The following is a 21954-nucleotide window of genomic DNA, read 5'->3' as shown; positions in this document are numbered from 1 at the left end:
TCCAATCGAACTCCCTGCTAATGGGCTTGGGAAAGTAGCAGAAGATGGTCCAAGTGCTTGACCTCTGCACCCACGTGGGAGACCTGGAAAAAGATGAAGCGCCACAGGGCCAGCCCCAATACATAAAACAAAAAACTGAAATTTTCATGCATTGATGATGTAGTATAAAATGTTACAGCCACTTTGAATAAACATCTGACAGTTCTTTGTTTTTTGTTTTTGTGGTTTTTTAAAAAGATTTATTTATTTGAAAGAATTATAGAGAGAGGCAGAGACAGAGAGAGGTCTTCTGTCCACTGGTTAGCTACCAAAATGGTTGCAATGGCTGGAGCTGGGCCCATCAGGAGCCAGGAGCCAGGAGCCTTTTCTGGATATCCCAAGTGGGTGCAGGGACCCAGGGACTTGGGCCACTCTATACTGCTTACCCAAGAGCATTAGCAGGGAACAGGATGGAAAGTGGAGCAGCTGGGACTTGAACCAGTGGACATATGGCATGCAGGGTGCCGCAGGCTGGGGGCTTTATTCCTCTGCACCACAACACCAGCACCCAACAGTTCCTTATTAACTGATGTATGGCCCAGAAATTTCATTTCAAAATACTTCACAAGAGAAATAGAAGCATATATCCACAAAAAGTCTTGTATAAGAATATTTGTAGGGGCCAGCGTTGCGGCATAGCGGTTCAAGCTGCTGTTTACGATGTTGCCATTCCATAAAGGTGCCGGTTTGAGTCCCAGCTGCTCTACTTCCAATCCAACTCCCTGCTAATGTCCCTGGGAAATCAGCAAAAGATGGCTCAAGTGCCTGGGCCTCTCTACCCAAAGCTCTTGGCTCCTGACTTAGGGCTGGCTGTAGCGGCCATTTGGGGAATGATCCAGTGTATGGAAGATGTCTGTAATTCTGCCTTTCAATTAATTAAATAAATAAGTATTTGGAAAAAAAGGAAGACTATTTGTAGTAGCTTCATTAAAGGTAGTCATTGTCCATCATCAGGAGACTGGCTGAATAAATGTGAATTCACACAATCAAATACTGTTCAGCAGGGGCACACTTTTGGCACACAGGTAAGATGCTGCTTGGGATGCCTACATCCCAGGGCTAGGTTTCAGTCCCAGCTCTGTTTCCAGTTCCAGGGTTCTGCTATTGCTCAAGTACTTGGGTCCCTGACATTCAGGAAGGAGTCCCAAATTGAGTTCCTGGCTGTTGGCTGCGGTAGCTGCAGCTGTTGGTGGGCATTTGAGGTGTGGATCAGTGGATAAAAGATTTCTCCAGTTTTTTTTTTTTTTTAAGATTTATTTATTTTATTTGAAATGCACAGTTACAGAGAGAAGAAGAGACAGAGACTGAGAGAGGTCTTCCATCTGTTGATTCATTCCTCAAATGGCTGCTACCCCATCAGAGTGCCTGGTTTTAGTCCTACCCACTCTGCTTCTGATCCAGCTTTCTGTTCATGTGCACTATGGGAAGCCACAGATACCTGATGGCTCAAGTATGTGAGTCCCAGGGCTGGTGCTGTGGTGTAGCAGGTAAAGCCACTGTCTGCAGTGCTGGCATCCCATCGCCAGTTCAAGTCCCAGCTGCTTCACTTCTGATCCAGCTCTCTGCTATGGCCTGGGAAAGCAGTAGAAGATGGCCCATATCCTTGGGCCCCTACACCTGTGTGGGAGACCCAGAAGAAGCTCCTGGCTCCTGGCTTCAGATCAGCACAGCTCTGGCTGTTGTGACCATCTGGGGAGTAGACAGGTGGATGGAAGACCTCTCTCTCTCTCTCTCTCTCTCTCTCTGCCTCTGCCTCTCTGTAACTCTGCCTTTCAAATAAATAAATCTTTAAAAAAAGAAAAAAGTGAGTCCCTGCCACCTATGTGGGAGATCTGGATGGAGTTCTGGGCTCCTGGCTTTTCGCTGGCCCAGCCCTGGATGTTGTGGGCAATTTGGGAGTAAACCAGCAGATGGAAGATATGTCTCTGTCTCTGTCTCTTTTCTCTCTTGCTCTGCCTTTCAAGTAGATGAAAACAAATCAAATTATGCATTTTGTTCATCCATTTATCTGTTTATGGGCACTGAGTTTTTTTAACTCTTCGTTTATTGTGAATAATGACACTCTGAACATAGATTTACAATTCTCTGTTTGAGTCCCTACATTCAATTCTTTTGGGTGCAGATCCAAAAGTTAAATTGCTGTCTTGAGGCTGGTGTTGTGGTATAGCAGGTTAAGCCGCCACCTACAAAACTGGCATTGCATATGGGCACGTGTTCAAGTCCCAGCTATTCCACTTCCAGCTCTGTTAATGCACCTGGGAAGGCAGCAGAAGATGGCCCAAATACTTGGGCTCCTGCCACCCACGTGGGAGACCCAGATGGACTTCTGGGCTCCTGGCTTTACTCTGGCTCAACTGGTTGTTGCAGGCATTTGGGTAGTGAAATAGCAGATGGAAGATCTCTCTGTCTCTTTCTCTCTGCGTAACTCTGCCTTTCAAATAAATGAATAAATCTTAAAAAAAAAAAAGTTGCTACCTCATATGGTAATTCAGTGTTTATTGTCTTTGAGAAACTGCTGTCCTTATTTATACTCTTTAGATTTATTCTCATTTTCTTTCAAGTTCTTTAGGCGCCATCTGCTGCTTCCCAGGTGTATTAGCAAGAATCTGGATCAGAAGTGGAGTAGCTGGGGCTCCAACAATTGGCACTCCGTTATGGAATGTGGGTTTCCCAGGCAGCTGCTTAACCCACTGTTAACAGCACAACAAAATTCTTTTTTTTTTATTTTATTTTATTTTATTTTTTTGACAGGCAGAGTGGACAGTGAGAGAGAGAGACAGAGAGAAAGGTCTTCCTTTGCCGTTGGTTCACCCTCCAATGGCCGCCTTGGCCAGCGCGCTGCGGCCGGCACACCGCGCTGATCCGATGGCAGGAGCCAGGAGCCAGGTGCTTTTCCTGGTCTCCCATGGGGTGCAGGGCCCAAGCACCTGGGCCATCCTCCACTGCACTCCCTGGCCACAGCAGAGAGCTGGCCTGGAAGAGGGGCAACCGGGACAGAATCCGGCGCCCCGACTGGGACTAGAACCCGGTGTGCCGGCGCCGCAAGGCGGAGGATTAGCCTAGTAGCCGTGGCGCCGGCCAAAATTCTTTTTTTATTTAAAGATTTATTTTATTTATTTGAAAGAGTTACAGAGAGAGGTAGAGACAGAGAGAGAGAGAGGTCTTCCATCCGCTAGTTCACTCCTCAGATGGCTGCAATGGCCAGAGCTGCACCGATCCGAAGCCAGGAGCCAAGAACCTCTTCCGGATCTCCCACGTGGGTGCAGGGGCCCATGTACTTGGGCTATCTTCTGCTGCTTTCCTAGGAGCATTAGCAGATAGCTGTATCTCAAGTGGAGCAGCCGGGACTTGAACCAGCATCCATATAGATGTCTCCAGCGCAGGTTGTGGCTTTACCTGCTAAGCCATAGTACAGGCCCCAATCTAACATCTTTTAAAGATGGGAGAAACTGGGTCCTATTAAAAATGTGGTAGCAATCCAGTAGTGTGGGTGAGGTTGATTACAGGAGAGAATGAGGGAGTAACTGAAGCAGCAATGCCATGGACAGTGCCAGAAGTCCGGGGTACGGGTTGGGGGAGTAACCATTTCTGGGAGGAATACGTATTCACCATTGCGAAAAAGTGTGGAAGGGTCGTTAAGACGGGTGCAGATCTTGGAAGTTTTGTGGATTTCGTCGCTGTGTTACGAGGGAGTTCCTATCCAACGACTTCTCTTTTTCTCAACAAGTTTTCCAGCAAAAAAAAAGAGATTGTTTCCCCGCGGATGTGAAATTCCAAAGGCCAGCACAGGCAGCTGGTTTGGGCGAACTCCAAATGCTGCTGCTCAAACCAACAGCGTGTGTCTGGCTCGGGCCCGAGCTCTGAGAGCGACGGCCTTGCGCTTTTAGCCTGGGCCGGGTATGAAGACTCCGGTTTTGCAGGCCTGGGGCCAGGAGGGCCTCAGCCGGGCAGGTGCGGCGCTCCACGTGTAGCCGCCGGCGCTGCCGGGCCCGCCCCGCGCACGTCACTCGGGGCCTCGGCGCGCCGGCGCATGCGCCCTTGCTGCGCGGACGCTCGCCCCTTTCCCGCGTTTTGGCGGTTTTTGTGTTGTTGCCCGCCGTCCCCCCTCCCCTGAGGTTCCCCGGTGACAGTCTGTGGTCTCCGCGCCCGGGATGGAGCCGCTGGACGAACTGGAGCTGCTCATGGAGAAGACCTTCGGGGAGGAGGCCGCGCCGCCGCCGGAGCTGTGAGCGGAGGCGCGGGGAGGCTGTGGGAGCGCAGCGGGAGATTTGAAAGTCGGGAGCGGGAGAGACCGCCGCGGCCCCGGCTCGCACCGGGGACCCCGCGTCGCGCGGTGCTCTCTGCGGGCGCACTCGGCAGCTGAGGCTTTCCCTTGATTTCGCCTCTTTGCCGAATGTGGGGAGTCCCGGCCTCCTGCGGTAGTGTCTTCGTACGTCGATGGTTGCTTGGTTGTGAGACTAACGTCAGGGAGAGCTCCGAGCCCTCGGCTTAGCCGCAATGGCGGGTGTCGGAAGGACAACCAGGCTAAGCAGTGCCTGCGCCTGCGGTTCTCCGTCTGCACCTTTTGCAGAGACCATTAAAGCCTCGCGGCCAGCCTTGGGCTGTTCGTGGGCTGCAGCCAGGTGGGGTAGCCTAGTGCAGCGTTCACAGAGCCGTGCAGCCTTCCGTGAGCGAGCTGGGTGGCCTGTAGCGTTACAGGAAGGCTGTTCGGTACACGCCTTGCGGGAGATAATGGCTCTGGCCTCTCGTTTGGCCCCACACCGGTTAACACCTGCTGTGGTCGAACAGAGAGGACTTCAGAGGGACTTACTAGGAACAGCGCGGGTTTCTACAGGAGAATTCTTTTGTAGAGTTTCAGGCGGCTTGGACAAGTGCGTAAAAGGATTACCAAATTCACTGGCCCTTTATCAGTAAAACATCTGGTTATTCTATGAACGAGTGAGCTAGTCTCGACGGGTGTGACAAGCTTGCTTTCCCGACCACGCAGGGACTAGCCCCAGGTTTATAAAAGTATTTCCTACCCTAAGTTCTAGGTTGGGCTAGACGATTTCTAAGCAAGCTCCTGACTTAAAGACGAATGTAGTTCTGTGTCTCAGGATTTCCAGCAAACCACACCTACCATGCTTACCTCTCATCTGTAAGTCACCCGTACGCCTCACAGCACAGAGAATAGTGTACAAAACGTCTTGTACTAATACTTTGGAAAGGCTTGCTCCAGTGGTAGTCATTGTTTAATATTTTCCATTTTTTTAAGGCTACTTATTTATTTTGAGAGGTGGGGTTACAGACAGGGAGAGGGAGAAACAGAGGAAAAAATCTTCCATCCACTGGATCACTCCCCAAATGGCGGCAATGGCCGGAGCTGAACCGACCCTAAGGCAGGAGCCAGAAGCCTCTTCCAGGTCTCCCATTCGGGTGGCGGGGCCCAAGCACTTGGGTCATCTGCTGCTGCTTCCCAGGCCATCTGCAGGGAGCTGGATAGGAAGTGGAGCAGCCGGGACTGGAACTGGCGCCCATATGGGATGCCGGCACTGCAGGCAGATGCTTAACCTACTACGCCACAGCACTGCTCCCCTCCCCATTTGTTTTTAATCCTGACAGTGATAGATGGTCCACAAAACTCATAGAGGTTAAATTGGAAAAGCTCTTAGCATAAGCTTGTTTTAAAATGGCATTGCGTCTGGGAAGTTTTTATAACAGGAGTTCTTTGCTGTCTTAATTTTACCTGAAGATCTTTGTGAAGAAGCAAACCTAGAAAGCTAGACAGCTGCTTTACAGGTGAAACTGGTTGAGTGGCTTGTTATTTCATGTTTGTGCTAAAATTGTTTTGTATGTATATGTTTTAGATTTCAGAACAAGGTGGAAGCTTCCTTCCCAAAAACAGTCTTGAGCCGAGGAATGGATAACCGATACCTGGTGTTAGCAGTCACTGTTGTACAGGATGAAGAAGGCAGCCAGGAAAAGCACTTAATCATCACTGCTTCCCAGTCGCTGGAAGACAAAGAACAGTGCATCCTTAGGAATGGCTGGTAATTTTTTGTGTGACTTTGAGCATTGAATTGGCAATCTTCAGGGTAGCATCTTAAAACCCATCACATGGCTTGTGTGGATGTTCCTATAATTTAATGGTGTAAAAAAGGGATAGCTTAAAATAGTTATTTATTTGACAGAGAACTTCCATGTACTGGGTCACTCCCCAAATTCCCACTCATCTAAGACTGGGCCAGGCTGAAGGCAGGAAGCTAGGAGCACAATCCAGATCTCCCATGTGGGTGGCAGGAATCCGATCGCTTGTGCCCTTACCACTGCCTCCCAGGGTCTACATTAGCCAGAAGCTGGAACTAGGAGTCAAATGGTGGTACTGTGATGTGGAACATGGACATCTTAACCACTAAGCCAAATGTCTAATTCATTAGATTTAGTAGATTTGAACCTGGCTTAATTTTACATGAAAATTGTATCTATTACCCCAACATCTGTAGACTCTTAATTCAAAAATTTATTATTATTATTATTGGGAAATCAAGTGAAGGTTGAGTATCTCTTATCCAAAATACTTGGGACCAGAAGTATTTCAGATTTTGATTTTGTCATATTTAGAATAGTTTCACATACATAATGAGATCTTGAGGGTTTGACTCAAGTCTAAACACAAAATCCACTTAGGTTTCACATACCCATAGCCTGAAGGTAGTCTTTTTTGTTTTTTATTTAAAGATGTATTTTATTTATTTGAGCAAAAGAGTTATAGACAGAGCGAGGGAGAGACACAGAAAGGTCTTCCATCCGCTGCTTCACTTCCCAAATGGCTCTTGCAGCTGTGGCTGAGCCGATCTGAAGCCAGGAACCAGGAGTTTCTTCTGGATCTCCCATGTGGGTACAGTGGCCTAAGCACTTGGGCCATCTTCTACTGCTTTCACAGGCCCTCAGCAGGGAGCTGTTTCAGAAGTGGAGCAGCTGGAACTCAAACCATAGCCCACATGGAATGCCGGGCAGAGGTCTAACCCTGTACATCACAGTACCGGTCCCTGAGGTTATTTATCTATCTATTTTTTTTCTTTTCTATTTTTTCTTTTGATTTTGTTTATTTGTTTGAGAGATATAGACACAGGGAGAGTTAGAGAGAAAGGTCTTCCATCTGCTGGTTCAGTCCCCAAATGGTCACAATGGCTGGAGCTGAGCCATTCTGAAGCCAGGAGCCAGGAGCTTCTTCCAGGCCTCACACGTGGGTGCAGGGATCCAAGCACTTGGGCCATCTTCCACTGCTTTCCCAGACCACAAGCCGAGAGCCAGTTTGGAAGAGGAGCAGCCAGGACATGAACCAGCTCCTATATGGGATGCTGGCACTCCAGGTGGGGGCTTAGCCAACTACACCACAGTGCCAGCCCCTGAAGGTAATCTTATACAGTATTTTTAGTGCACGTGGGTTTGACTGTGACCTGGCACACAGGTGTGGAAATTTTCACTTATGATTTCATGTTGATACTCAAAATACATTAAATTTTAGATATTCAGATTAGGGATTCTCAATCTGTCTTAAGGGGCAGTGACTGCAGTACATTCTGTTTTAAGGTTGTTAGTTCTCAGTAACAGCAAAATTAATTGCAATGTAGGAGCAGTCTCAAACCTTAGATGTCTCTACTCAAGATGTGGTGCATGGGAGGTGGGAGGAAGATGCAGAGAAGGTGGAGGCCTAACTTTGTCTTTGCCTTGGCTGTGAGTGAGATTGAACTAAATAAAAGTGATGTTGTTCTTGCTGCACTTGGTTTGGCTTTATACCTCAGAATAAGTGGAAGCTATAGGACTTAAGAATGACAAAATTAATGATTTAAACAACCCAGTTCCTAACTGGATCTATCTATATATTACACTAGCATAGATTTGATTGCTTTTGGAATAGACATTACTAGCACTAAGTAAGTTGCCTCTTTGGTGCTTAAGCAGAATTCTTGCATATTCTGCAGGATGCTTCACCAGGTGAAAAGGGATGGTGCGACTAGGAGTTGACTCAAAAGACTGCATCTTGGTATTTCAGTTTTTAACAAGACCTAGAAACTTAGAAATACTTACTGTTTCTTCAGATAAAACATTCATTAATTTTCAAAGCCTTCTTTCTAGGTTTTAATGTAGGCACTTAAACTATGTGTTTATCCTGTCATTTTGTTTAATTTGCAGGTGTTCTGTTCCAGTACAGCCAGGGGATATCATTCATTTGGAGGGGGACTGTACTTCTGATACTTGGATAATAGATGAAGATTTTGGATATTTGATTCTGTATCCAGACATGCTGATTTCCGGCACAAGCATCGCCAGTAGTATTCGATGTATGAGAAGAGCTGTCTTGAGTGAAACCTTTAGGGTAAATAACATTTGTTTTAATATTTATTTCATTGTACTTGTTTATTTTCCTAAATATCCCCTTTACTTATTTGAAAGGCAGTGACATAGAGAGAACTCTTCCATCTATTGGGTCACTCCCCAAATGGCAGCAATGGTCAGTGCTGGGCCAGACAGAAACTAGAACTCCATCTGGGTCTCCTGCCTGGGTGGCAGTGACCCCAGTGTTTGGGCCATCTTCTGCCGTTTTTCCAGCTGCATTAGCAGGGAGCTGGATTGGAAGCGGAGCATCTGAGAATCCAACAAGTGCCCAAATGGGATACCGCAATGCTGGCCCCTAAAGATTTACTTTATTTATTTGAAAGGGAGAGTGATAGAAGGGGTGGGAGAGACAGAGATTGATCTTCCATCTGCTGGTTCACTCCCCAGATGCCAACAATAGGCAGGGCTGGGCCAGGTTGAAGCCAGAAGCTGGGAACTCTGTCTTAGTCTCCCACCTAGGTGGCAGGGACCCAAGCACTTGGGCTACCTTTTGCTGCTTTCCCAGGTACATTAGAAGGGAGCTGGATCGGAAGTGGAGCAGCCAGGACTGTAACCAGTGCTCTAATATGGACAGCTGGTATTGCAGATACTGTGCCACAACACCAGCCCCAGGGTGAACAATATAAACAGTTAAGTTCTTAAAGGATCTTAGAGTTTACAGAGCACTTTCGCATTTATTATCTCATTTGATCTTCCCAGCAGTCCTGCAAGGTAGATGCATTTTGCAGAGGAGGAAATGAGCTCAGAGAGGTTAGGTGACTTGCCTGGGGTCATAGAACTAGTAAAGGGCAGTGCTGAGACTCAAGGCCAGATGTCTGACTCCTCTGAATCTTCTTCAGCACTTAATAGTTTATTTTGTTGGTAAGAAAATTAACAAGTGATAAGATTTTTTTTTTTAAGATTTATTTATTTATTTGAAAGTCAGAATTGCACAGAGGAGAGAGAGAGAGAGAGAGAGAGGTCTTCTTTCCAATGGTTCACTCCCCAGTTGGCCACAGCGGCCGGAGCTGCGCCGATCCAAAGCCAGGAGCCAGGAGCTTCTTCCAGGTCCCCCACTCGGGTGCAGGGGCCCAAGGACTTGGGACCATCTTCTACTGCTTTCCCAGGCCATAGCAGAGAGCTGGATTGGAAACGGAGTAGCCGGGTTTCGAACTGGTGCCCATACGGGATGCTGGCATTTCAGGCCAGGGCTTTAACCCGCTGCGCCACAGTGCCAGCCCCGATAAGATTTTAAATTTAATATACTTAGGCATTCCCAAACTTAACTTCATGTGATTGCCAAAAAACTAAAAATCTGAAAGTCTCTTTAAAAAAATTAAGGAATATTTCAAATATCTGTAAAAGTATGATTACAATAAACTCTCGTAATAAACCTACCATTAATCACTAACATTCTGTTCTTAAACATATATATTTTTAAATTTATTTATACTCAGTAAAATTACCAGTAATTTCTTACATTAATCAATTGTCCAGTTTATCTTGATAATGTTCAAAGAAATTTTTTATTTTTTTGCATTTTATTTGAAAGGCAGAAAACTTGGAGAGTCAAAGGGAGATCTTTTATGTACTAGCTAATTCTGCAGATACCCACAACAGCCAGGGCTGGGCTGGGCTGCATTTAAGAGCCTGGAATTCATCTAGGTCTCCCTTATGAATAGCAGGAGCCCAAGCACTTGGGCCATCATCTGCTGCCTCCCAGGCACATTAATAGGAAGCTGGATCAGAAGTGGAATAGCAAGGACTGAAACCTGTACTGTGATATGGCATACGGGCATTCCAAGTGGCAACTTAAAACCCATTGTGTCACACCAGCTGCTTTAACTATGCCTTTATTGACTTTTCTATTTGAGTAAATTATAAAGTCAAATTAGAGAAGAATTCTTTGAAAATATTGAATATAATTGAACTTTTTAATATTATTTTAATTTTTCCCAAGTGGAAATTATTATTTTTAAAAATAACTCATTCATAAAATAATACAGCTTGTAAAAATAATTCAGGGGTGGGCATTTGGCTTGGTGGTTAACACACTGCTTGGGTCACCTATGTCCCCTATCAGAGTGCCTGGATTACTGTCCTGGCTCTGCTCCCAATTCTAGCTTCCTTCTTACGTATACCCTGGAAGGCAGCAGATGATGGCTCATGTACTTGGGTCCTTGCTACCCTTGTGGGAGCCTGGATTGAGTGCTGGGCTCCTGGCTTCAGTTTGGCTCATCCCTAGCTGTTACAGATATTTGGATAATCCGACAGATACAAGATCTCTCTGTCTCTGTCCCACTGCTTTTCAAATAAGTAAAAATAAATGAGAAACTTTTTTTTAAAGATTTATTTATTTGAAAAGCAGAGTTACAGAGAGGCAGAGGCAGGGTGAGAGAGATCTTCCATCTGCTGGTTCACTCCCCAAATGGCTGCAGTGGTTGGAGCTGGGCCAATCTGAAGCCAGGAGCCTGGAGCTTCTTCCAGGTCTCCTATGTGGGTGCAGGGGTCCAAGGACTTGTGCCATCTTCTGCTTTCCCAGACTGTAACAGATAGCTGGATTGGAAGTAGAGCAGGCAGGACTCGAACCAGCAGCCAAATGGGATGCTGGCACTGAAAATGGCAGCCTTAGTTACTACACTGCAGCACTGGCCCCAATAAATAAGAATTTTTAAATTCTGAATAGAGGAAAGGGGAAGCTACCTATGATCTCATCTGCCAGAAAAAGCATTATTTAATATATTTGTATTTTTCTATTCAGTGTACTTTGGGCATAATAGTTTAACAGATTTAGGCAGTAAATATGTGCTCCTGTGTGTTAACATGCTGTGAAATAAAATGTATGATTTGTTTCTTAGAGCTCAGATTCAACGACCCGCCAAATGCTAATTGGTACAGTTCTCCATGAAGTATTTCAAAAAGCAATAAGTGATAGCTTTGCCCCAGAAAAGCTCCAAGAGCTTGCTTCTCAAACTGTTCAAGAAATAAGACATTTGAAGGAAATGTAAGTAGTTATGAGAAAAACTGCAGGTACAGTTTTATTTTGTCACTTCTTTCTTGGTAGCTATATGGTTTTGTTTTGTTTTTGAAATTTTATTTACTTTGATAAGCAGAGTTAGAGAGAGAAGTGTTCTATCCACTGGAGCTGGGCCAATCCGAAACCAAAAACCAGGAGATTCTTACTGGCCTCCCACCTGGGTGTCGGGGCCCAAGGACTTGGGCCATCCTCTGGTGCTTTCCCAGGCACGTTAGCAGGAAACTGGATTGGAAGTGGAGCCTCTGGGATATGAACTGGCACCCATATGGGATGCCAGCACTGGAGGCGAGGAGCTTAACCTGCTGTGTCATGCACTAGCCTCTGTATGGTTTTTAGAATTAGACTACACTGTATATATTGACGTAGTCTAGATTGTGGATTGTAGAGTTGCAGTACCCCATTGCAGCATTGTGAAGAGTTTCTGAAATTGTAGAACACCAAGTCTTTAGCTAAAATGCTGAAATTATCTGAATGTATACAACAGATTCCTTAGCTGCTCTCAGAGATGCGCAAAAAATCTTTTTGCACTAGTTCTAGAAACTGTGACATACTAAAAATTGTGTGGGTGTAGGAGTCAGATGGAATGAGTTTGAAAATACAGCTTTGCTAGTTTGATGAGTAACTAAAGATTATGAAGAACAGGGTAGGCATTTGGGCATAGTGAGTTAAGTTGCCACTGGGGATGGCTGTATCCCACATCAGAGTGCCTAGTTCATGTTTTGGCTACTCTGCTTCCTATCTAGCTTCCTGCTCATGCACAGCATTGGTGACAGCAGATAATGGCAGGCTTTGGGTCCTACCACCTTCCCACTCAGATTGAATTACAGTCTCCTGGAGCCAGGAATCAAACCCAGGCACTCTGATGCGTATGAAGGTGCCCTAATTGCTAGGCTAAATGCCTGCTTCTTTCTTTTTAGGTTTTTTTTTTTTTTTTTTTTTTTTTTTTTTAAGATTTTATTTATTTATTTGAGACAGACAGAGTGAAAGGTCTTCCTTTGATCACTCCCCAAATGACAGCAACAGCTGGAGCTGTACCAATCTGAAGCCAGTCTTCTCAGTCTCCCATGAGGGGGCCCAAGCACTTGGGCCATCTTTTACATCTTTTACTCTTTTTCTAGGCCATGGCAGAGAGCTGGATTGGAAGAGGAGCAGCTGGGACTAGGAACTGGAGCCCATATGGGATGCCAGTGCTGCAGGTGGAGGATTAACCTACTGCACCAGTCGCTGGCCCCTCTTTTTAGTTTTTTTTCTTCATACACTTATTTATTTATTTAATCTGAAAGCTGCAGAGAGAGATCTTTCATCAGTTGGTTCACGCCCCAAATGCCTATAACAGCCAGTGCTGTGCCAGGCTGAACCAGGAGCACAGAATTTAATGTGTGTTTCCCATGTGGGCGGAAGGGATGTGCATTAGCAGGAAGCTGCAGTGGAGAGCAGAGCTGGGACTCACGCCCAGACACTATGATACTGGACGCAGATGTCCCAAGTGACAGCTGCTCTGCCAAATACCTACCCCCTTTTCTTTCTTTTTTGGCTCCTATGCAGTCTGTCTTTTTTCCACATAAATGTTTTTATTAATGGTGACTTTGACTCCCAAGCTAGTTGACATGAAGCTACATTTTCCAGAATATAATTCTATGGCTAACTCTCTGTGTGTTTATATGTATGTGTGTGTTAGTTTCATTTTTATTTGAAAGGCAGAGAGAGACAAAGAGAAAGGTATTCCTTGTGCTGGTCATGCCAAATGTCTGCTATAGCATGAGCTAGGCTAGGAAGAATCCAGGAGCTAAGAATTCAGTCTGGGTTTCCTGGATCACATTATCAGGAAGCTGGAACTGGAAGTAGATCTTGGACTTGAACCCAGGCACTGTAATATGAAATGCAAGTGTCCCAAGTGGTATCTTAACCACTGTATCAAATGCCACCGTAGTTAACACTTTAAATATATATATATTTAAAGGCCGGCGCCGCGGCTCACTAGGCTAATCCTCCGCCTTGCGGCGCCGGCACACCAGGTTCTAGTCCCGGTCGGGGCGCCGGATTCTGTCCCGGTTGCCCCTCTTCCAGTCCAGCTCTCTGCTGTGGCCAGGGAGTGCAGTGGAGGATGACCCAAGTACTTGGGCCCTGCACCCCATGGGAGACCAGGAGAAGCACCTGGCTCCTGCCATCGGATCAGCACAGTGCGCTGGCCGAAGCGCGCCGGCCGTGGCAGCCATTGGAGGGTGAACCAACGGCAAAAAGGAAGACCTTTCTCTCTGTCTCTCTCTCTCACTGTCCACTCTGCCTGTCAAAAAATAAATAAATAAATAAATATATTTAAATTATATATGTATTCAATATTAATTAATATATTTAAATATTTATTTTGTAAGTTAGAGTTACACAGATAGAAGGAGAGGCAGAGACAGAGAGAGAGGTCTTCCATCTGCTGGTTCACTGCTCAAATGGCCGCAATTGCTGGAACTGTACTGATCTGAAGCCAGGAGCTTCTTCCAGGTCTTTTTTTTTATTTTTTTTTTATTTTTATTTTTTTATTTTGACAGGCAGAGTGGACAGTGAGAGAGAGAGACAGAGGGAAAGGTCTTCCTTTGCCGTTGGTTCACCCTCCAATGGCTGCCGCGGCCGGCGCACCGCGCTGATCCGATGGCAGGAGCCAGGTACTTCTGGTCTCCCATGGGGTGCAGGGCCCAAGCACTTGGGCCATCCTCCACTGCACTCCCTGGCCACAGCAGAGAGCTGGCCTGGAAGAGGGGCAACCGGGACAGAATCTGGCGCCCCGACCAGGACTAGAACCCGGTGTGCCGGCGCTGCAAGGCGGAGGATTAGCCTATTGAGCCGCGCGCCTGCCCTTCTTCCAGGTCTTTCACATGGGTACAGGGGCCCAAGGACTTGGGCCATCTTCTACTGCTTTCCCAGGCCATAGCAGAGAGCTGGATTGGAAGAGGAGCAGCTGGGTCTCAAACCAGCACCCATATGGGATGCTGGCAATGCAGGGCTTTTCCCGCTACCGCACAGCACCGTCCCCCTGGCTTTGCTTTCTATTCCAGTTAAGTCATTAAAGGAAAATATGTGTTTTGTAATTATGAATTATGTAATTATGAAATATTCTATCGTAATTCTCCCCATCCAAGGTCACATCTTAAGCAAGAGAATGCTTCTTTAAAATGAACAAATCCTGTGGTGGGTGTTAGGATGTTGCTTGAGATACCCACATCCCATATCAGAGTGCATGGTTTCACATCCCAACTCCGTCTCCAATTCCAGCTTCCTGGTGGTGCACACTGTCAGAGGCAGCAGTGATAACTCAAGTGTTTGGGCCCCTGTCAACTACATGGGACCCTGGTAGAGTGTTAGGCTCCTGACTTCAGCCTGGCTCAGCCCCAGCTCTTGTGGGCATTTGGAGAATAAATGAGTGGGTTAAAGATCTTTCTGTCTCTGTCTCTGTCCACTTCTTAAAATAACTAAATAAAAATGAAAACTCCCCCAATCCATCAACCTTTCCCCCTTGGTACAGGGAAAGATCTGTTCCTGTGCTACTCTTTCTTCTGGACAGACCAGCCTTGAAAATCCTGCCTTAAATTCCTCAATAATCTCAGCAAAAACCAGGCTGTTATGTGACATTTGTTGAGGCTGTGCTAAAAGTAGTAATGGAGACTTTGAATGCCAGAGTTTTTAAGTAACCAGTATGGACTGTTTTGGAAAACTAAGAGGCTTGGTATGTGAAAAACCAAAACTCTGAAAGAATCTAAGCAGATCATGACAGTGAAGAAAAGCTCCTGGGGGCTGGCATTGTGGCGCAGCAAGGTTTTTGTTTTTTTGTTTTTTGACAGGCAGAGTTAGAGAGAAAGAGAGAGAAAGGCCTTCCTTTTTCCGTTGATTCACCCCCCAAGTGGCCGCCACGGCTGGAGTGTTACGGCCACCGCACTGCGCTGATCCGAAGCCAGGAGCCAGGTGCTTCCTCCTGGTTTTCCATGCGGGTGCGGGGCCCAAGGACCTGGGCCATCCTCCACTGCCCTCCCGGGCCACAGCAGAGAGCTGGACTGGAAGAGGAGCAACTGGGACAGAATCCGGCGCCTGGACCGGGACTATAACCCCGGGGTGCCGGTGCTGCAGGCGGAGGATTAGCCTGGTGAGCCGCAGCACCAGCCGGTGCAGCAAGTTAAGCTGCCACTGCAACACTGGCATCCATATGGGCATGGGTTCGAGTTCCAGCTGCTCCACCTCTTCCAATTCAGCTCCCTGGTAATGCATCTGAGAAAGAAGCAGAAGGTGGGCCAAGTGCTTGGGCTTTTGTACCTACATTGGGAGACCTGGATAGAGTTCCAGCCTCCTGGCTTCAGTCTGGCCTAGCTCCAGCTGTTGATGGACATAAAGGGAGTGGACCAGCAGATGGAAATAAATATATATATATGTGTGTGTGTGTATATATATTTATATATTTTTTAAAGCTCCTGGTTCTTGGAAAAAGTAATTTAGGAAAAAGATTATCCAATTGTGCTTGATTTTTAAAATTGTTCTTTAGAATCTCTAAATGGGTTATGGGGGAGGCATTATGGTGTATTGGGTTAAGAATCTTCTTGGAATGCTTATAGCCCATATTAGAGTGCTGATTCATGTTTTGGCTTCTTAGCTTCCAATCCTTTTTCCTGCTTATGCATACTGGCAGGCAGTATGCATGGCTTAAGTGCTTAGATTCCTAGTTCTCACGTGAGAGGCCAGGGTGGAGTTCTGAACTTACGGCTTCTGCCTGGCCCAGTTCTGGCTGTTGTGGGGATTTGGGGAGTGAAATAGCAGATGGAAGATTGCTCTCTGTCTCTCTGTATTATTCTACCTTTCAAATAAACATTTAATATAAATATGTTATAAATTCATGTATACCGTGTTATAATAATACAAGAGGGTATATACAGTGAAAAATAAATCTGTTGTGGTATGGTGGGTTAGGCTGCTGCCCGTTACGCTGGTATTCCATGTGCGTACTTGTTCACATCCTGGGTGCTCTGTTTCCAATCCTTCTCCCTGCTAATGTACCTGGGGAGGCAATGGAGAATGGCCCAAGTATTTAGGCCCCTGCTACTCATATGGGAGACCCAGATGGAGTTCTGGCTCATGGCTTCAGCTTGCCACAGCCCCTGCTGCTGGAGCCATTTGGAGAGTGAACCAGCAGATGGAAGATCTCTGTTTTCTTCTCTGTAACTGTCTTTCAAATACATAAATAACTCTTTAAAAAGATTAAACTTTGGAGGCAGGTGTTTGGCCTAGTGGTTAAGGTGTCCATTTCGCTCATTGGAGTACCTGACTTCAATTACTGGCTCTTTGTCCTGACAGTCCAGACCCTAAGAGGCAATGATGTTGGGTCCCTGCCACTTGCATGGGAGGACTAGATTAGAGTTCCTGGTTCTGTGCTTTGGCTCCAGTCCAGCCCTGGCTTGTTGTGGGCATTTTGGAACGAAATCAGAAGGGAGCTCTTGCTTTATCTCATCAAATGAGAATTTTAAAAAAATGAAAGAAAAAATATTTTATAAATTTGGAGATAATTTCAAATTTAGAGAAGAGTTATAAGAGTGGTACAAGGGGCCGGTGCTGTGGCATAGCGGGTTAAAGCCTTGGCCTGAGGTGCCCGGCATCCCATATGGGCGCCGGTTCTAGTCTGGCTGCTCCTCTTCCAGTCCAGCTGTCTGCTGTGGCCCGGGAGGGCAGTGGAGGATGGCCCAAGTGCTTGGGCCCCTGCACCCACGTGAGAGACCGAGAAGCAGCTCCTGGCTCTTGGCTTTGGATTGGCTCAGCTCCAGCTGTTGCAGCCATCTTGGGGGTGAACCAGGGATGGAAGACCTCTCTCACTGTCTCTACCTCTACCTGTAACTCTGTCTTTCAAATAAATAAATCTTTAAAATAAAAAAAAAGAGTGGTACTAAGAGCATTCATATACCCTTCACCCAGACTCACCAGTTAGCATATCTCCTCCTTTGCTCTGTTATTGGTGTTTTCTCCCTCTCCTTCCTTCTCCTTCCCTTCCTCTCTCTAGATTTTTTTTCTAATCCACCTGAGAGTAAATTGTATACATGATGGTCTTACCTCCAAGTGTGTGGTTGCCAAGAGGCAGAATTTTCTCTTAGTGAACTGCATATAACATTGCTAGAATACTTTTCTCTGATAAACTTTGCACATTTCAGTGTTGTCAGTTGTCCACTGATGTCCTCTCTAGAATTCTTTTTTTCAGAGTAGGATCAGCCCTATGCCTTTAAAGTCTTGATCCATCTAGCGCCAGATTGCTGCAGTCATCGTCGCAGTTCCCATTTCTGCCAGTCGCATGCGAGTCCCTGTTTCCCACCGCGATCCCTTAGCCGTCCTGTGTTAGGACTTCAGAGAGCCTTTTGCGAGGATAGCTTCCCATTGGGCAGCCGCAGTGTGTTGCTGTGGGTTTTGGCTATTAGCAGTAGCTACCACGAGCTTGCTGTTGTGCTTGAGACAAACAGTTTGAGAGCGCTGCGGTTGCCAGTGTCGTCCTCCCTGCTGACCTGGCTCACTCGGAGGCCTGCACAGCTCTGTTCTCTCCTGTTCCGGAAAGCCAGAGGCAGCAGAAATCTCGGAAAGTGAGAGCTTATTAAATGTGGTGTTGAAAGTATTGCAAAGTTACCATACAGTACATTCGTAGTATCCTAACATTGCCATGTTTATGAATGTGTTTAGGATGGAGCTGTTGTGAGTATGTTAGAAAAATGACAAATTATTTTTGAAATACTCATTGGAGAGTTTGGCAGTACTGAAGGAAGTGAGCTCAGGTCTTCAGGGAGACAGGAATGGCAGTAACTGTTCCAACATGGTGTAGAAGGGAGCATGGAATAAGAAGTTAGGTTCCACAGCTAAAGCTATATGTCCTTTTGAAGTTAGAAGTAATCTGACCTGTGGGCTCAGTTCCCTTGGCTATAAAGTGGCGATGACAATGCCAATGCCTGTCTCATAGAATTATGGTGAGGTATGAAGGTGTGTGTTCGCGGGAACCCCCTAGAGTCCTGCCTGGCCTGTAAGTCAGCGTGTTATAAGTATTCCTCATTACCTTCCTCTTCATACCCTAAAACATTCTTACCATAAGCTCAGTACCTTGCGTTCATTGAAAACTGACTCTGAGAGGTGGTTATTTTTCTCTGCCATACAGATGAGGAAACAGATCTGATGGACAGTCAACACATGGGGTTACTGCAGAGTTAGCACTCACAGCCAAGTATGGTCTGACGCACACACTGACGGGCTTCTCATCTCCTAGAGTAGTTATAAAGGTTGGGAAGCTTAAAGTAGGGGCCATCCTGGGAGTGTGAGTCTACTCGTATACAGCAGTTCTCCAGACATTTAAATTTTCTTTTATTTACTTGAAAGGTGTGAGGGTGGGGGATAGGTCACAGGCAGGCAGAGAAAAGTCCTGTCCACTGACTTACTCTCCAAATGCCCACACCAACTGGGGCTGGGCCAGACCAATCCGTATCTCCCACGTGGGTGGTAGGGACCCAACTACTTGAGCTGTCACCTTTTGCCACCCAGGGTGCATATTGCAGGAATCTGGAATCGGGAACCGAGCCAGAACTCAAACCCAGGCACTCTGATATGGGATGCAGGTGTCCTAAGGAGCATCTTTTTTCTTTAGTTATTTTAAAGATTCAAAGATTTTTTTTTTTATTTGAAAGGCAGATGTATATATATAGAGGTCTGTCTGCTGGTTCACTGTCCAAATACCACAATAGCCAGGGCAGTACCAGGCCGGTGATTGGAGCCTGGAACTCCATCTGGGACTCTCACGTGGGTTCAGGGGCCCAAGTACTTGGGCTGTCTTCTGTTGCTTTCCCAAGTGCATTAGCAGAGAGCTGGGTTAGAAATGGAGCAGCCTGGACTCAAACTGGCGCTCTGATGTAGGACGCCAGCCTTGAAGGCATTGGCTTAATCTGCTGTGCCACATGCTGGGCCTCCAACTGGCATCTTTTTTTAAAGAAGATTTATTTATTTGAGAAGCAGTTATAGAGAGAGAGAGCTTCCATCCACTGGTTCACTTCTCAAATGGCCGCAAGGGCCAGAACTGGGCAGATCCAAAACCAGGAGCCAGGAACCAGGAGCTTCTTCCAGGTCTCCAGGTAGGTGCAGGGGTCTAAGCACTTGGGCCGTCTTCAGCTGCTTTCCCAGGCCATCAGCAGAGAGCTGGATCAGAAGGAGAGCAGCCGGGACTGAACCAGCACCCATTTGGGATGCTGGCTCTGTAAAGGAAGGCTTTACCTACTGAGATGCAGTGTCAGCCCCCCAGGTGCCATCTTCATCACTAAGTCAAATTCCTGTTCCAATTGCCTTCCTTTTAAAAACTGTAGTACTCCCATTCTGTATCTGCGCTACATTTTGCTTATCCATTTGTTATCCAGTGGACACTTGAGTTTCTTGCTTGGACCTTGTCCTTCTCTCATGTGTACATTCTCATGTTTAATATCTACTTTTGGCAGGTACCGCTTAAATCTCAGTCAAGATGAAATAAAACAAGAAGTAGAGGAGTATCTTCCTTCATTTTCTAAGTGGGCTGGAGACTTCATGCATCAGAACACTGACTTCCCTCAGATGCAGCTCTCTCTGTAAGAAATGTATTTTCTTTATTTATTGTTCATAGGATCCCATCTTGTATGTTGAATCAAAGCTTTTTAAAGATTGAGCTATGATGATTGGCCTTTTCTTGTTTATTTTTAAATTATGGTCTTGACAATCAATGGAATAGAAATTTTATTTTCATTATAATAAAGCCATCTAATTTTTCTATGTAGACATTTTTAAAAATAATTAGTTTATAAATATTTTGGGGGGCCTACTCTGTTAGTATTGTATGGCTTGTGTTGTATATTTAAATACTATGTTGGCCATTTAATGCCATTTGTCATTTTGCTTATTTTTCAGGTTTTTTAAAATTTGTTTAAAGTTTTACTTATTTGAAAGGCAAACTTTGGGGAAGGGGGCGGTGGTCGAGTTTCTGTCCATTGGTTCACTCTCCAAATGCCCACAATAGCATGGGCTGGGCCAGGCTGAGGCTAGGGACCAGGAACTCTATCTGGTCTCCCTCAGGGGTGACAGGAACTCAAGTACTTGAACCATTATCTGCTGCCTCCCAGGCACATTAGCAAGAAAGAAGCTGTATCAGAAGCACAGAGTATCTGAGATTTGAACCAGTGCTCTCTTATGAGATGTAGGTGTCTCAAGTGGTACCTTACCCCTTATGCCACAGCGCTGGCCCCTCTACTTTATATTTTTAAGAATTTGACCACTTTAGATACCCCATATAAGTGGGATCATACAGTAGTTGTCTTCTTGTGGCTGGTTTATTTCACTTAGCATAGTATTTTCTTTTTTTATTTTACAACATTTAAATTTTTTCTCTGCCATAAAAAAATCATACCATTTTTTATTTTCAACAGTTGATTGATTTTGGGTGCATATTATTCCAGTGTTTAAGAACCAGCTCTGTTTCCTGACTTCCTGAGAGGCAGCAATAATTCAAATAATTGGGTCCCTGATCTCACAAGGTAGACCTGGCTTGTGTCACTGACCTCCCTGGGCTTGGAATCAGCCCTGCCCTTGAAAATTAGTGCATTTGGAGTGTGAAACAGTGATCGGGAGCTCTGTGTCTGTCTACATATACAAACTGGTTGTTTCTTCACAAACTCACCCTAGTAGAAGAGTTTCTTTGTTTTAATCAAAAGTTGCAGAGTGTTTTATTAATAATGTTTACGTTGATTACATGTTGAGATAATAATTCTTGGTCATTTTATATTAAATCAAGTACATTCTTAAAAGTAGCCGGCGCCGTGGCTCAATAGGCTAATCCTCCGCCTTGCGGCGCCAGCACACCGGGTTCTAGTCCCGGTCAGGGCGCCGGATTCTGTCCCGGTTACCCCTCTTCCGGGCCAGCTCTCTGCTGTGGCCAGGGAGTGCAGTGGAGGATGGCCCAAGTGCTTGGGCCCTGCACCCCATGGGAGACCAGGAGAAGTACCTGGCTCCTGCCTTCGGATCAGCGCGGTGCGCTGGCTGAAGCGCGCCGGCCGCGGCGGCCATTGGAGGGTGAACCAACAGTGAAAGGAAGACCTTTCTCTCTGTCTCTCTCTCTGACTGTCCACTCTGCCTGTCAAAAAAAAAAGAAAAAAAAAAAGTAATTCACAGGGCTGGTGCTGTGGCATAGCATGTGAAGCCGCCGTCTGTAGTTCCAGCATCCCATATGGGTGCCAGTTTGAGTCCCAGCTGCTCCACTACTGATCCAGCTCTCTGCTATGGCCTGGGGAAACAGTAGAAGATGGCCCAGATGTTTGGGCCCCTGCACCTGAGTAGGGAGACCCGGAAGAAGCTCCTGGCTTCTGGCTTCAGATGGGTGCAGCTCTGGCTGCTGCGGCCATTGGGGAGTGAACCAGCAGATGGAAGACCTCTCTCTCTCTCTGCCTCTGCCTCTCTGTAATTCTGCCATTCAAATAAATAAGTAAATCTTTAAAAATTATATATAAAAAAGTAAT

General features: G+C 46.1%; 1 protein-coding gene across 2 annotated transcripts in view; it reads left to right on the top strand.

The window, feature by feature from the left end:
• The first annotated feature begins 4055 nt into the window (after window positions 1-4055).
• The window catches only part of DNA2 (DNA replication helicase/nuclease 2), a 57872-nt gene continuing 39973 nt past the window's right edge, over window positions 4056-21954 (top strand). The window contains exons 1-5 of one of the 2 annotated variants that reach the window (XM_070057764.1): window positions 4056-4264; window positions 5886-6068; window positions 8215-8398; window positions 11256-11401; window positions 19912-20037. In XM_070057764.1, coding sequence (XP_069913865.1) covers window positions 4191-4264; window positions 5886-6068; window positions 8215-8398; window positions 11256-11401; window positions 19912-20037 — 713 coding nt within the window. In that variant the 5' untranslated portion in view covers window positions 4056-4190. The remainder of the gene's footprint in view (window positions 4265-5885; window positions 6069-8214; window positions 8399-11255; window positions 11402-19911; window positions 20038-21954) is intronic. The other variant, XM_070057763.1, reaches the window with a different exon arrangement.

This window comes from Oryctolagus cuniculus, chromosome 15 (genome assembly GCF_964237555.1).
Source record: "Oryctolagus cuniculus chromosome 15, mOryCun1.1, whole genome shotgun sequence".
In the NCBI taxonomy this organism is placed as follows: domain Eukaryota; kingdom Metazoa; phylum Chordata; class Mammalia; order Lagomorpha; family Leporidae; genus Oryctolagus; species Oryctolagus cuniculus.
Note: the sequence above shows the minus strand (reverse complement) of the source record. Positions and strands in the feature narration are given on the sequence as shown.